General features: G+C 36.7%; 1 protein-coding gene across 3 annotated transcripts; it reads left to right on the top strand.

Annotated features, from left to right (window-relative positions):
- The first annotated feature begins 6,388 nt into the window (after window positions 1-6,388).
- On the top strand, window positions 6,389-13,367 carry LOC132129110 (transcription factor ETV6-like). 3 transcript variants are annotated; one of them, XM_059540569.1, is made up of 9 exons: window positions 6,389-6,656; window positions 7,155-7,275; window positions 7,669-7,833; window positions 7,919-8,038; window positions 9,020-9,166; window positions 10,408-10,572; window positions 11,111-11,253; window positions 11,339-11,439; window positions 12,695-13,367. In XM_059540569.1, exons 1-9 carry the CDS (start codon window positions 6,621-6,623, stop codon window positions 12,876-12,878), a joined length of 1,182 nt encoding a protein of 393 aa, XP_059396552.1. In that variant the 5' UTR covers window positions 6,389-6,620; the 3' UTR covers window positions 12,879-13,367. The 3 variants fall into 3 exon arrangements, with proteins under 3 accessions (XP_059396552.1, XP_059396553.1, XP_059396554.1); XM_059540570.1 differs by having other exon boundaries at window positions 6,390-6,656; window positions 7,158-7,275; XM_059540571.1 differs by lacking the exon at window positions 9,020-9,166 and having other exon boundaries at window positions 6,392-6,656.
- The last annotated feature ends 934 nt before the right edge of the window (window positions 13,368-14,301 follow it).

Genomic DNA, 14,301 nt, shown 5'->3' with positions numbered 1-14,301 from the left:
TCTTCTTCATCGCTTGTGTTTAATGGCGGTTTGCAAACCAGCTTAAGGTGCATTTCTGCCACCTACTGGGATAGAGTGTGAGGCCTCGATGAATGAATATACAGCAACATCAGCAAACAACAAAAAATTTATTCTTCTAATCAACTGTTATTGATTTCCATATCTCTTAGTTCTTCAGAAAAACAACACATCCATATTTGAATACTATTTAAAAAGTTTACTACTATTTCCTTTCCTTCCTTTTCATTTATTTGAAAATGCATCTGGAGATCCGTTGAGTTTATTTTTATGTCATTAATTCCTACCTTCTTAGCATCTGCATTGGCATTCCATCCAAAACTACAATAATTTACATGCTCATGTTCCCAACATTTTTGCATCTCTGACTGGATGGGTTTTTATATGCCCTCTTACAGAACACCAGTAGGCCTAAGCCATCGTTAACTTAAGTCTCCAAAGTTCTAAAGGCAACTCCCTACTTCCTGTTCTAAGTGCTTGAGACTGAATACTACTTTACTTTCTTTAACATAGATACTGATGCTGAACTATATACTATGCTGCCATTATCAAGGTCTAATCATTGCACAATATACTCTTTTCGATGCCTGTCGGGATTGCAACCTAATCTACCCCTGCCAAACATCTCAAAATATTTATTCCCTTTTTACATGTATCTATTTACTTTCTTCATATTATACTTTTGAATGATCCTTCCCAGGCTTTCTAATTGGAATTATCACTCCATGTTTCCAAGAAGTAGAGAGTTTTCCTAACTCCCATATTAAAAGCTCTAAAATAATGTTCAGAGATACATATGAAAGATGTTTTATCATTTCATAACATATTTCGTCTTTTCCTGATGTATGTTTTACCCCGTGTAACACCTGCTTCAGTTTATACATTGTAAAATCTGTATTCAATCTGCACTTTTCGAACCAACACATTAGGATTATCTTTCAAAATATGTTCCCTCTGTACTTTCATACTTTCCAATATATTATTATTACTAACTGATTACTATGAAACCTAACGAAAGCTTCTACTAACTCCAATTTCATCACAGAATGGTCTCCAGTAATTTATTTTAATTATCCTTATTACTTTTCTTAACACTGATTGAGTTCTCTTATAATTTATAAAACCATCAAAAAAAAATATATATATATATAGATATATATATATATTGTTTTTTTCTTAAACTTTTCTGTTTCTGGTTTTAATTACTTCACTACATTTTTCTGTCCACCTTTTTCATTCTCACCCCTTTACTTTTCCCTATTATCTCTTGTGCTGAACTACACTGAGTCATACTAATTTTATTATTCACATCCTTTATATCTTCAAAATTATTGTGACGAGTGGGGCGGGGCCGAGAGCCGTGGGAATGGAGTGAGGCCGGTGGAGTGATTGGGAAATGAGCGACACCTGCTCCACTCACCGGTCTCGCGTCCCATGGAGGAGATGGAGGGATATAAAAGAGGAGTGACGAAAGTGAAGGACGAGAGAGGACCAGACCTGGACTTTATTTTGTGTTTGGTTTTTATTTGTACGCGACAGTCGTCCGCGAGGGGCTGTCGCACTGTTTTGTGTTTATTTTGGTATTAAAGTTTGTTTTGAATGTCTGCCAGTTCCCGCCTCCTACTTCCTGTGATTATGAAGTTTTTAAAGTATTACAATTATATTTTGTACTTATCATTTTACCTTCACATACATCTTTGAACTTATCCCAATCTGCAACTTTAAACCTCCATCTAGGTATTTTCTCCTCTTGACATACTTCAATATCTATTCCTATACTACATTTTATATGATAATGATCACTTCCCATATCACTATGATCCAAAACTTCCCATTCACATTGCATGGCTAAATAATTAGATAAAATTGTTAAATCTAAAACTGAATTAGTTCCTCTATCTACATCTAATGTTGTTATACTTCCGTTATTTAGGCACACTAGGTCACTACAATCTAATATTTCTTCTATCACATTCCCATTTTGGTCATTTGGCAATTTCTTACATCAATCACTACTGATTCATATTCCTCGTTCACTTTAACCTCCCTATATGCTACTCCTAATTTAATGAATGTCATTAACCTGACTACAAGCTGAATTACTGAATGCAAGCCAGACCTAAATAATATTGTGGAAACCAAGGACTGTTATGGAAGGACTCCAAGGACAAGGAGTTATCTGATTTAAATCCATGAAATCTATTGTGTTACGTAATTAGGTGAATAAGTTATTTTGAGATACAGTTTTTTTTTGGTTCATCATGCCAAACAGGTTTGCCAACCCTTGCCTAAAACAACCTTGATACTTGAGAGACAAAACGGACCACAAAACGTCTCAGGTTACGAATGTAACCATGGTTCCCTGAGTAGGAAACGAGACACTGCGTCCTCTAGGGGGCACTATAGGGAACACCTCGTCGTGACCCATGACTGAAGCATACTTTGAAAAAACACCAACGAGTTGGCTGGCGACAGCCTCTGACGTCACTACCGGCGCGTCTATGAATAAGCGCCAGGAGAACACGTCATTCACTTCTTCGTCTGAAGCTTATGTCCGAAGCATGACAGGGAGCTAGAGGACGCAGGGTCTCATTCGCCTTCTCAGGGAACCATGGTTACATTTGTAACCTGAGACGTTCCCTTTCAAGGGAACTTCGAACTGCATCCTCTAGGGGGCGCTATGGGGAACAGTATACCCACTCCACCATGCTGAGGGGAGTCCAGGCTGAATCATGGCAAACACTAAGTACCAACTCTACCATTTCCATGGGAGTTGCCCCTGGGACGTTTAGACGGCTGTCCATGACATTATCCCTTACGGACAAAGGCCTAAGCTATAAACCCAGTTTTTATTTGTTAGGGCCTCGGCCTGGGGTAGAGCTAAAGGCTTGGAATCAGGAAGGATTCCTTTAAAGGGATACTGCTTAGAACCCAGTATTTATACAAGGTCTTGCCTGTCACACAGAGGCTACCGCTTGCTCTTGCATTACCTTGCTGAAGGAGCTGTCACAACAGATCCCTAGTAGCAACACCCTGTTAAGATAGGTATCCGAGGATACATAAATGGAGTGGCACCCAAGATGAATGGGCTTTTACCAACTCAAGAAAGGGCACGAAGCAACCGTGGGAAGCCCTCACCATAAGGGATTTTAGAAATAACCCAGAGTTACCACAGTGTGGATTTCAGAAAGTGTGCAAAGCCTTCACATGCACACTTACCATAACATGGATTTTGAAATACTGTTCTAAGGAGGGGCTCTCATTGCACTCTGATCGAGCAGCTCCTAGCTGGAATGGTGCATCTCAAACAATATGCTTGATAGTCATCAACTCGATCTGTGGAAATAATGTTGGAGTGCTCTGGGGAAAAACAGAGAACTCAGTCTCATATGAGAGGAGAACTCCGACCTCAGAGTAGCGCACTCATAGGCGACCCTTCCTGGAAAAGGGGAGCGCTGCTAAACTACCACGAGAATCGCCCAGATAGCCCCTCACGTTGAGGGAAGTGATGCCTGAAGTGTATAAACAAATACACTCTGGCTGAATGGAGCCCAAGGAACCAAGGTCTAACCATCTCGAAAAGGGAACGAAGCTGAGCGCGTAATCCTTACAGTACAGGATTTCAGAAAAGTGTGCAGAGTCTTGCGTGCACACTTACCACTTGCGTGGATTTTAGAAAGTACACAGAGCTTAGCATGTGTACTTAAAGGTTCCTAAGCATAGCAGAGGCGCTGAACCGCACGGGAGGGGCAAGCTCAAATTTTGCAAACAATCTGGCGAGGGGAGCATCACCTGAGGCAGTATACTGTATACAGGAAGATTTCCGTAACTACCACCTCAACTTACCGCTGGATGCGACAGCACAACTAAGCAGCCAGTAGGTCCCTCAGGGTGACCTGGCCGGACATCCATGAAATTCCCTGCAGTGCTGTGCCAGGCCTGATGATCAAAGAGGCTCCCGCAGAAACCTGTGATCTCAGCTGCCTAATACCGGAACATGAAGCCGGATGGCTGGTGCTGACAAGTGTTTAGTAAATGCCATAACTGAGTACTGTAAAGGAAACTCATGGAGTTTGTTAGTAGACACATAAGCACCAGCAATTTAATACACATAAGAATATACAGAAAGGGTTACATACTCACCAACCCTGGTGCACTGGTGTCCCACTCAAGGGGCACCTCCTTTTAGTCTGGACCATCAGTAAGGTGGTTGCTATGAACATAGAACCAGCCAAAAACATCATAGGTCCAGCATAGGAGATTGTTATGTGAGAAATTTCCCACTTAACCTCGATCAGGTGGAGAGCTGGTGGTTACAGGGGAATTAGGCAGGGGAGGACAAAAGCAGAAGTTAAAACCACCCAAAGAGACTGAGTAGCTACCTAGGTATCGCTCCGGTATCGATTCGGACGAGAACGCTGCCTCATCTGAATCACATCCCTCATGTCCTGCTTATCTCCTCGTGATCCACGATTCCTCTTAGCCCTGCCCGTAGGCGGAGGAGGAGCGTGAGCCGTTACACTAGCCTTCTGCACCTGTCTTTGACCCTCAGATTGAGACGGGCCAGGACCCCTATGTTGTTAGGGCTTGGACCTGGACCTTCGTGGAATGAAGGATTTAAAGGCAGCTGAGCGCACCCTTGCCTCCCTGAACTTCCTGACCACCGTCTCGACGGAGGTACTGAAAAGTTCAGAAGGCGAGACCGGACCATCGAGAAGAAAGCCCCTTTCTTTCCTCCCGATGTCTGCCAGGTTCACCCACAGATGTCTATCCATTACCACCATGGCCACCATAGATCACCCATGGCGGAGGCGGCCTGCTTGGTAGCACAGAGGGAGAGGTCTGTGGTGCGGTGCAGCTCGGCTGCCTAGTCAGCTGAAAGGGCCTCGCCTGTATCCAGGTCCTTCAGCAGATCAGCCTGATAAGCCTGATGCACTGCGATCATGTGCAACAAAGCTACAACCTGACCTGCTGCTGTGTATGCTCTGTCATTTAAAGGGTTAGTTCACATTACATAGCAAAATTATGTAATTAATAACTTACCCTCATGTTGTTCCAAACCTGTAAGACCTCCGTTTATCTTTGGAACACAGTTTAAGATATTTTAGATTTAGTCCGAGAGCTTTCAGTCCCTCCATTGAAGCTGTGTGTATGGTATACTGTCCATGTCCAGCATTTTCAAAATATTACTTTTATTGTGTCATGAAATGTATTCTTGTTCATTGTATCATGTTCTGATTGGTTTATTGTCTTGTCATGTGATTATCAGTTCTGTTTGCTCATTGGTTTGTTCATTTCATGTAACCCTCATTGTCTGTTATAAGTAGTCATGTTTTTGCCATTGTCCCTGCATGTAATAATGTTGTAACCGGCTGAATGTTCCAAGTGAATATCACTGAAAGTCATCTTGAAATCATGGTAATTAAATGGCATGAATGCAGCATAAACCTGAATGACATACCAAACTGGAAATTGCACTTTCAAAATAGACATAAGACATAAACTGAGCTGAGTGCCAGTTTAACTCATTTAGGCTACCAGCTCATGCCTCACTCACTCATCGGAATCAATTTTCTGCAGTTTAAAGTATATATATGGCGAGCATGATTTCACCAATACAACATGTTCCTGGATCAACATACTTCCAATCAACCAATCAGAACTGAGATATAAAATTTTAATCTTACAACCAGAGTTAGGTGCTTCTATACCCTTGTTAATCAGCTATCATTTCCCACTGATTTTTGGAATAAATTATGGGTAGGATCAGGTTTAGGGGTAGGGACTGGGTTAAATCTATATTTTTGGACAAAAATGTTGATCCGGGATCATCAGAAGATGTTGCTCCAGGAACATGGCGTAATTGGCAAAATCATCTGCTCCATTTCGTTTCATTTATATATTTATTTATTTTTATTACTGAATAAGACATATCCATCCATTTTTCCATATCACTTGTTACACCATGGGGACGCTGGATTTATATATATATATATATATATATGTATGTATGTATGTATGTATATATATATATATATATATATATATGCAAATAAACGGTTGCATACGTATTGCGAATTTAATTGCGAATGTATTTAATTAATACGGATAACAATAAACAAATCCACCTTTTCCGTTTTATTTATTTATTTATTTATTTATTTATTTATTTATTTATTTATTTATTTATTTATTTATTTTATCCCAGAGCTTTTAGCCTACAATATTTTGTTCATTTGACACTTTTAAAGTTGTACCACTGTGCTTCTTCTTTCAAACCATTTAATCTTTCTGGACTATCGGGAAACCGCAAAGCAGACGGTCTTAACCCAAACGGGACCGATCTCTTCCTACAGCGTTTGAGCGATCTGTGTGCACAGCCCCTGGCAGATCCTCTCTTTCGTTTTCATTTCCCGGAAGGATTCTTAAAATTGCAGCGATTCGCATAAGAAAGACAAACTCTGCTGTGCAAAACTACGACTTTACACGACACCAAATGCTGTGTTTGGAGTATAAATCGATCAGCTATTGATACAGTAATCCGGTATTAATATTGTAGCGAATATTAAGAAGGGTTTGTCAAGTATTGAAAGCTACAGAACATGAGTGACGCCTCCTCACCGCCACCTTTGATAAAGGTAAGATCCATGATAAACACACAACACTTTCTCACCACCGAATACCAGTATAGTTCTATGAATATAAACTAGTAGTCAGTGCTTTTATGAATGCCCACAAGGAAAGTAAAGTACGTTAAATACACGAAAATCACATCAAACTGCTCACTTAAGCAAATTTATTCGACTAGCTTTCTTTTTTTCGTTATTAGTTTGTAAACCCTCTCAAATGTCATAATAAAAAAAAGTCAAACGTGCAGATTTTCTGATGCAAATTTACTTCATTAAAATGTAGGCAACAGTGCAAAACTGAAAATAAAAAATGTGTGTCTCAAACTTACTTTCACTTTTGCTGTGTGTATTGAGATCTCAGTTTGTGTTCATGCAGCAAGAGTCGATTGTCAAGTTTCTGTATTTTCTGATTCATTCATATAAATGCATTATTATACATCACTGAAAACTTCTCTTTGATTTTTATTGAAGTAAATGTTTCTTTCTGCTTTCCCTTCCATGCTTCAGCAGAGCTGTAATGGGACCAAACCCCAAGTTTGCTCTCTGATTATGCACGACCCACAAAATGAACCTTCATCCGGGTATGATACAGTGCCTGATGAACTCTGCAAGCTACCTGGAAGACTGCGTATGTTCCCACATAAAATAATGTACATGAACTGCTTTAAAGGACAAATGTACTGAGCGTAAAGCATGTCTTCATATATTTATGTATAAGTCTACCTATAGTCCAAAGCCATACAAAGTTTTGTGAAAGGAATAGACAGAAATTATTTAATATAGTAAGTCAGACATTTACGTGCTTGTATGGTGTTTTTATAACTTTTATGGAGATTTAGAGCCACTAGACACTGTCTACATCCACTGCAGCCTCATCATTCTCCAAAATTCTCAATAAAATATTACATTACCATAAAATAAAGAAATTCATATAGATTTTTGAAAGACATGATGGTGAGTAAATGCCAGTGTTTTCATTTATCAGTGAACTAATGCTATATTTTATGATTGTAATGTACAGGGATCAATCCATCCTTGTGGAATAAGGAGGACGTGAATCTCTGGCTGCGTTGGGCTCAGAGGGAATATTCTCTGCGACGTGCAGACCACAACAAATTTGAGATGAACGGAAAGGCACTTTGTCTTCTCACCAAAGAGGACTTCCGTCTTCGCTGTCCCAGCTCTGGTGTGTGATAATGAAATGAATAAGACATATCAAACAGTTTTGTACATACCTCTCATAATAATTGTTTTGTTAACTGCTGTGACAGGTGACGTTCTGTATGAACTCCTTCAGCATGTGAAGCAGCAGAGGAGATGTGCCATCTTCAGTCCGCTGTCCAGCTCCAACACACAGTCACAACAGATGCCCGTCTCACACGGGACGACAGGTGATATGTTCTTCAGTGTTCAGCTGAGGTTTTAAAAGCAATCAAATCCATCCATTTTAAACAGGCATGCTCGTCTTATTTGACCACTTGCATATTTATACACAATTTTTTGGTAACACTTTACAATAAGGTTCTATTAGTTCATGTTAGTTAATAACATTATTTAATTAACTAACATGAACAAACAACAAACAATACATTTCTTACAGTATTTATTAATCTTTGTTAATGTTAGTTAAAGAAAATACAGTTATTGATTGTTAGTTCATGTTAATTCACGGCTTATTAACTAATGTTAACAAGCACAACTTTTTGACTTTAATAATGTGTTAGCAAATGCTGAAATGAACATGAACTAAGATTAATAAATGCTGTAAAAGTATTGCTTATGCTTAGTTTATGTTAACTAACGTAGTTAACTAATGTTTACTAATGAACCTTATTGTAAAATGTTACCAAATATTTTTTAAGTGACAAGCCAAGAGGACTCTTCCTTATTCAGGTTATTCTTTTGCAATCCTCTATTATGGGCATTTTGATAAATGTCTGACTTCCTATTTGAACAAGTGCCAGAGAATGAATGAAATGACTTGCCGAAGCTTGTAGCAAACACACCGCTGAAGGAACTGAGCCACTGTTTTTGCTCCAGTCCTTGAAAAGGGAAACATTTGGCATATCATACTTAACATTTTATATCAGTATTGTATAGTCCTTTATAAAAGATTCTGAGGGGAAACACACTGATCTGCTTCATTTGTGTAACATGGTGTTAAATAACACCCATTTCTTTATGCAGAAGAGAATTTCCTGGTTGTAATGCAAATAGAGCTGTTGCCAATAGGTGTGGCTAAATTAGACCTACCTCCATTCAAACAATTTTTTACAATGCATTTCATTCATATTTGCCATTTTTCAAGACTTGACTATATATGTCGTTTGGCAGTTAAAGGTATAAATAGCATTTGATAATTGGTCTTGCAGGTCCTTATGTTCCCTCTAACAGAAGTGTTCCTGTTTGTCCCGCGAATCCAAATTCCTGGGTGTTAACATCTAGCTGCAACACAGATCAGAGCCAGGAGAGGAAACCTTTTTCTGCTGACCCTGAGCATTCACATGCCATGCACAGAGGTCAGCACTTAAACCTCAAAAAGTCATGAAATCAAAGCCCTGGGCATAGATCTCATTTTATTAAATGAATAGTTCACCCAAAAATAAAAATGTGCTGAAAACGTACTCACCCTCGGGCAATCCAAGATATAGATGAGTTTGTTTCTTTATCAGATTTGGAGAAATGTAGCATTGCATCACTTGCTCACCAAATGGATCCTCTGCAGTGAATGGGTGCCGTCAGAATGAGAGTCCAAACATCACAATAATAAATGATAAATTATAAAAACATCACAATAATCCACAAGTAATCCACAGCACTCCAGTCCATCAGTTAATGACTTTAGAAGTGAAAAGCTTGTTTGTAAGAAACGGATCTGTGTAAACTTTTTAAACTTCTAACCATCACTTTAGGGTAAGACATTTTAATATGTCTGAATCAGGAGAGAAATATACACAGATCAAACACTGTTTTCAAGTGAAAACAGTCCAAAACTGTTCTAAACAAGTATGTCAGTGGACTTTGATGTGAAATTTACTTTCTTATGGGTAGGTTATATTGACGGCACCCATTCACTGCAATGGATCTGTTGGTGAGCAAGTGATACGCAAATGCTACATAAAAATCTTTTCTGGTGAACTCATCTTGGCCTGAGGACTAGTAAATTTCCAGCACAACATTTTGGGTGAACTATTCAGGATTAGATGCAGATATGAAGATGTATATAAAACATTTCTGAGAATGAATTTGTAAGTCTTTAGGTGTTCATCATTGAACTGCAATGGGTTTTAATGGGTTTTTAGTATTTAATACAAATTTTAAATATTTTATTTTCGGGCCCCACACATGAAATGTAAAAGATTGGGTAGACATGAATTAAGAATTTGATCACATGATTGAATTAATTCCCTAGTTTTAGTTAAACCATGGGTTTTAGTTTAACTTATAATTTAAATTAAAACAAGGGAACAAATTAGTAAAATATGGCCACAGTTTACCTAAAATGAGGGGATGAATGTGGCCAACATGGACACAAATATGCTGAACTCTGTAAACATATGCTTACATTTGTGTTTAAGAATGTTAAAAGTGTAAACATTTAATGTTAAAACTCCTTGGAAGTGTACTGAGGCCCCTAGTGGATCCCGGCTCCCTGATTGAAAACCACTGATACAGGATATGGATGAGTTTTAGTACTAAAGTACAAATTTCACCTTGACCCTTGAGATTCTATAGCTCTACTTTTATTCATATTTTGCAGAGCTTTCTCATCATTCTCCTGAGGAAAAAAATCAACAAACGTCTCCAGAAAAAAACAGACAGCCTTTAAATGTTAACTCTAGAGAGGAGCCTCTCAACCTGTCCAATAAACCTACAGGACCTGCAAACACCACACAAACCTCTGAGGCTAATGGAAAGATTGCAGGTGCTCATGCATTTTGTTTGAGACTTTGAAAACTGGTAACAAAATAATATATGATACCAGCCATTGGTAATGGAGGAAAAAAAAAAATACTGATCTTTTCTTCAGTGTTGGGCAGTAACTGGTTATTTAATTACAAAATAGTTGTAACTGTAATCAGTTACAGTTACTGAGAAAAATGTGTAATTAAATTACAGTTACTTATGAAAATAATGATACGTTGAATAGTTTTTGATCTGCACAATGCCTCCTGCCATTTAAAGGCTGTGTAGTAAAGTGATGCTTTTCTGATGCATTTGATTGGTTCTCTTGTTTGAATTTGCAGCACACCGCTTCTGCCAAGTACATCAATCCTGCCACAACCTGTCTGAGATTTGATTAACTGATTAACCGTTGAAAACATGTGTACAAGTAGTCAATCAAATATAATCAGTTACATCATTTTAAGTAATTTAAATAGTTACACTATTGTATTTTTAATAGGGTAATCTGTAACCTATTACCTTTACAAAGTGACCTTCCCAACACTGCTTTTCATTAGACTGCAAACTCTTATGGAACTATGTGTACCAGCTGCTGTCGGACAGCAGGTATGAGGCCTTCATACGCTGGGAGGATCCAGACGCCATGATCTTCAGAGTGGTGGATTCCAACGGACTGGCACGACTCTGGGGCAACCACAAGGTACTGCAACAGACCACGCCAGCTCATGTCTTCATTGCTTCACGTGCAACTGATAATAATTGGGTCTGTTTGTTTGTTATTGCAGAACAGGGCCAATATGACCTATGAGAAAATGTCCAGAGCATTACGCCATTACTACAAGCTCAACATTATCAAGAAAGAGACAGGCCAGAGGCTGCTCTTCCGGTAAGTGGAGGCTCTCAAAAGGCATTTGAAGTACATTTGTATAAATATATATATGTTTTGTACTTAAATGTAGTAGTCAGGTAAATTAGTTGATATGAAATTTTCTCTCAGGTTTATAATGTGCAATGTTATTTTTACAGATTTATGAGCTGTACTGCATTACATTGTTGATTTTTACCATTAATCGAATAATCTACAGAATGAAATATGTGAATTCATTAGTCAGTTATTAACTTGACAAATAAGATGCTCATAAACTTTTTTTTTTTTTTAGATTAAAATGTATGAATTTTGTATTTATTTAAATATTTTTTTATTTTACAATTTCTTTTTAGGCCTTTTGCAGTTTTTTACAGTAAATAGTTCTAAATGTAAAAAATAAATTATGCATCTGCTAAATGCATAAATTAAATAGTTCTCTATAACAAATTATTGTTTATTAGTAGAAATATTTTTTTTATTTAATCAAATCTAGATGTACAATAATTAGAAAATAATTGGAAAAATGTTCATGAATGGGTCAATGCAATGAAACACCATCCAAAGCACATGCAGATCCGCAAATATCCAAAGGGAAATTTCAAAAATTATTTGAAGTACTATGAGACAAAACAACAACAAAATAATATATTTATTATTTTTAATTTACCCCCTCTAAACCAACTTTTTATTTAAAGAAGCAAGGTTCCCCTGTCTTTTTAAAACCTATATGAGAAATGTAATTAAAATCTTATTTTAAAAGTTTGATTTCTAGGCCTGGAAAAGTCATTTAATTTAATAAAATTCATATGCCCTATAGGCTTTATATATATATATATTACTTTTTTTCTCTTTTTATTCTTTTTTCTTTTTTCCTGGTTATGCCAAGCTGGAAAAAAAATATCAGGTAGACATTTTGAGTAAAAAAAATATTCTATTTGTTTTTTTGTTTTTATCCTTAATCCTCATCCAGTAAACCATGAAGCTAAAACTGTTAATTCTGTTAAACCGGGCATTGTAATGATAATTTGTACGTGATACAGAACTTAAGGTATCCAGTGCAGCGACTGTAAAATTGGGGTAATACGATCATATTTTCTTGACCTGGTAAGGACTCTAGCTGCTGCATTTTGGACTACCTGTAGCTTGTTTATTGATGATGCTGGACAACCACCTAGAAGTGCATTACAGTAGTCCAGTTTAAAGGACATGAATGCATGAACTAGCTTTTCTGCATCAGAAACAGGTAACATGTTTCCTTTTACATGTGCTGCAGGTTTCTGAAGACCCCTGAAGAAATCATGCAAGGCAGGTCAGAGCGTGGAGAACCCTCAGGGTCTCCCGATAGTCCTGCGTCTCCAGACTACAGAGAAGAAGCTCTGGAAGTATCACCTGTATCGACTCCTGCTACCATGAGCCCCGGCTCTGAACACAACTTCAGCATATCACCAACCCCATAACATTCACTCCCACATTCGGATCCAGGACCAGCTTTAGTAGTGAATTAACCTGACTTTTTAGATTGGGAAACCCAGAGCTGATCTTCTGTCAGAGTGAACGTCCCATGCAGCTCAATGTGAAAAGCCAACAGCAGCATCAGAGATGGCTGATATCCTAGAAGTACCACAAGACTCAGTAATATTTTAGGAGACACTCAGTTTAAAAGCCACACCACATGATTTTGACTGAGGGTAGTAGTGTGCAGTAGTTTTCTGTTAGTATGTGTTAAAAGCTGAATGACACTAATTTGACACAACAATACTGATTTATTCTCATAGTTGGTGATTGGAGTTGATAGGAAATTTTCTCTCAGGTTGTAAAACTGTGCAATGTTATTTTTACAGATTTATGAACTGTACTGCATTATACTATACTATATAACATCATTACATTGTTGATTTTTACCATTAATCGAATAATCTTCAGAATGAAATATGTGGATTTATTAATCAGTTATTAACTGTATGAAGGGAGTTGACAAATAAGATGCTCAAACTTTTTTTTTAGGTTGAAATGTCTGCAATTTGTATTTGATAAAGTTTTATATATTTTACCGTTTCTTTTTAGACCTTTTGCAGTTTTCTTACAGTAAATAGTTCTCTATAACAAATAAATAAGTATAAATATTTATTTTTATTTAATAAAATCTAGGTGCATGATAATTATAAAATAATAAGAAAAATGTTGATGAATGGGTCAATGCAATGAAACACCATCCAAAGCACATGCAGGTCCACTAGGACGCCTCCGCAAATTTCCAAAGGGAAATTTCAAAAATGACTTAAAATTATTTAAAGTACTGTAAGACAAAACAACTAAAAAATTTTTATATTTCTTATTTTTAATTTACCCCCTCTACAACATTTTTTATTATTATTATTATTGTTATTATTAACCAAGGTTCCTGCTGTCTTTTTAAAAACTATACTGAGAAATGTAATTCTAATCTAATTTTAAAAGTTTGATTTATAGTAATAATTTATTAATCAGTCATTTAAATTAATAAAATCCATATGCCCTATAGGCTTTTAAAAAATCAATATACAACTGATTATTTATTATTATTATTTTGTATTTTTATTTTATGGTTATGCTAAGCTGTAAATATATATATATATCAGGTAGACATTTTGAGTAAAAAATATTTTATTCTATTTTATTTTTTATTATATATATATATATATATATATATATATATATATATATATATATATATATATATATATATATATATATATATATATATATATATATATATATATATATATATATTATTATTATTATTATTATTATTATTATTATTATTATCCTCAATCCTTATCCCGTAAATCAGGAACAACTGGAAAAGTCATGGGGCCTTTGAATGTTGCTGTGACCAATGGG

This window comes from Carassius carassius, chromosome 46 (genome assembly GCF_963082965.1).
Source record: "Carassius carassius chromosome 46, fCarCar2.1, whole genome shotgun sequence".
Classification (NCBI taxonomy): domain Eukaryota; kingdom Metazoa; phylum Chordata; class Actinopteri; order Cypriniformes; family Cyprinidae; genus Carassius; species Carassius carassius.
The sequence above is the reverse complement of the archived record's forward strand: the minus strand, read 5'-3'. Positions and strand labels throughout refer to the sequence as shown.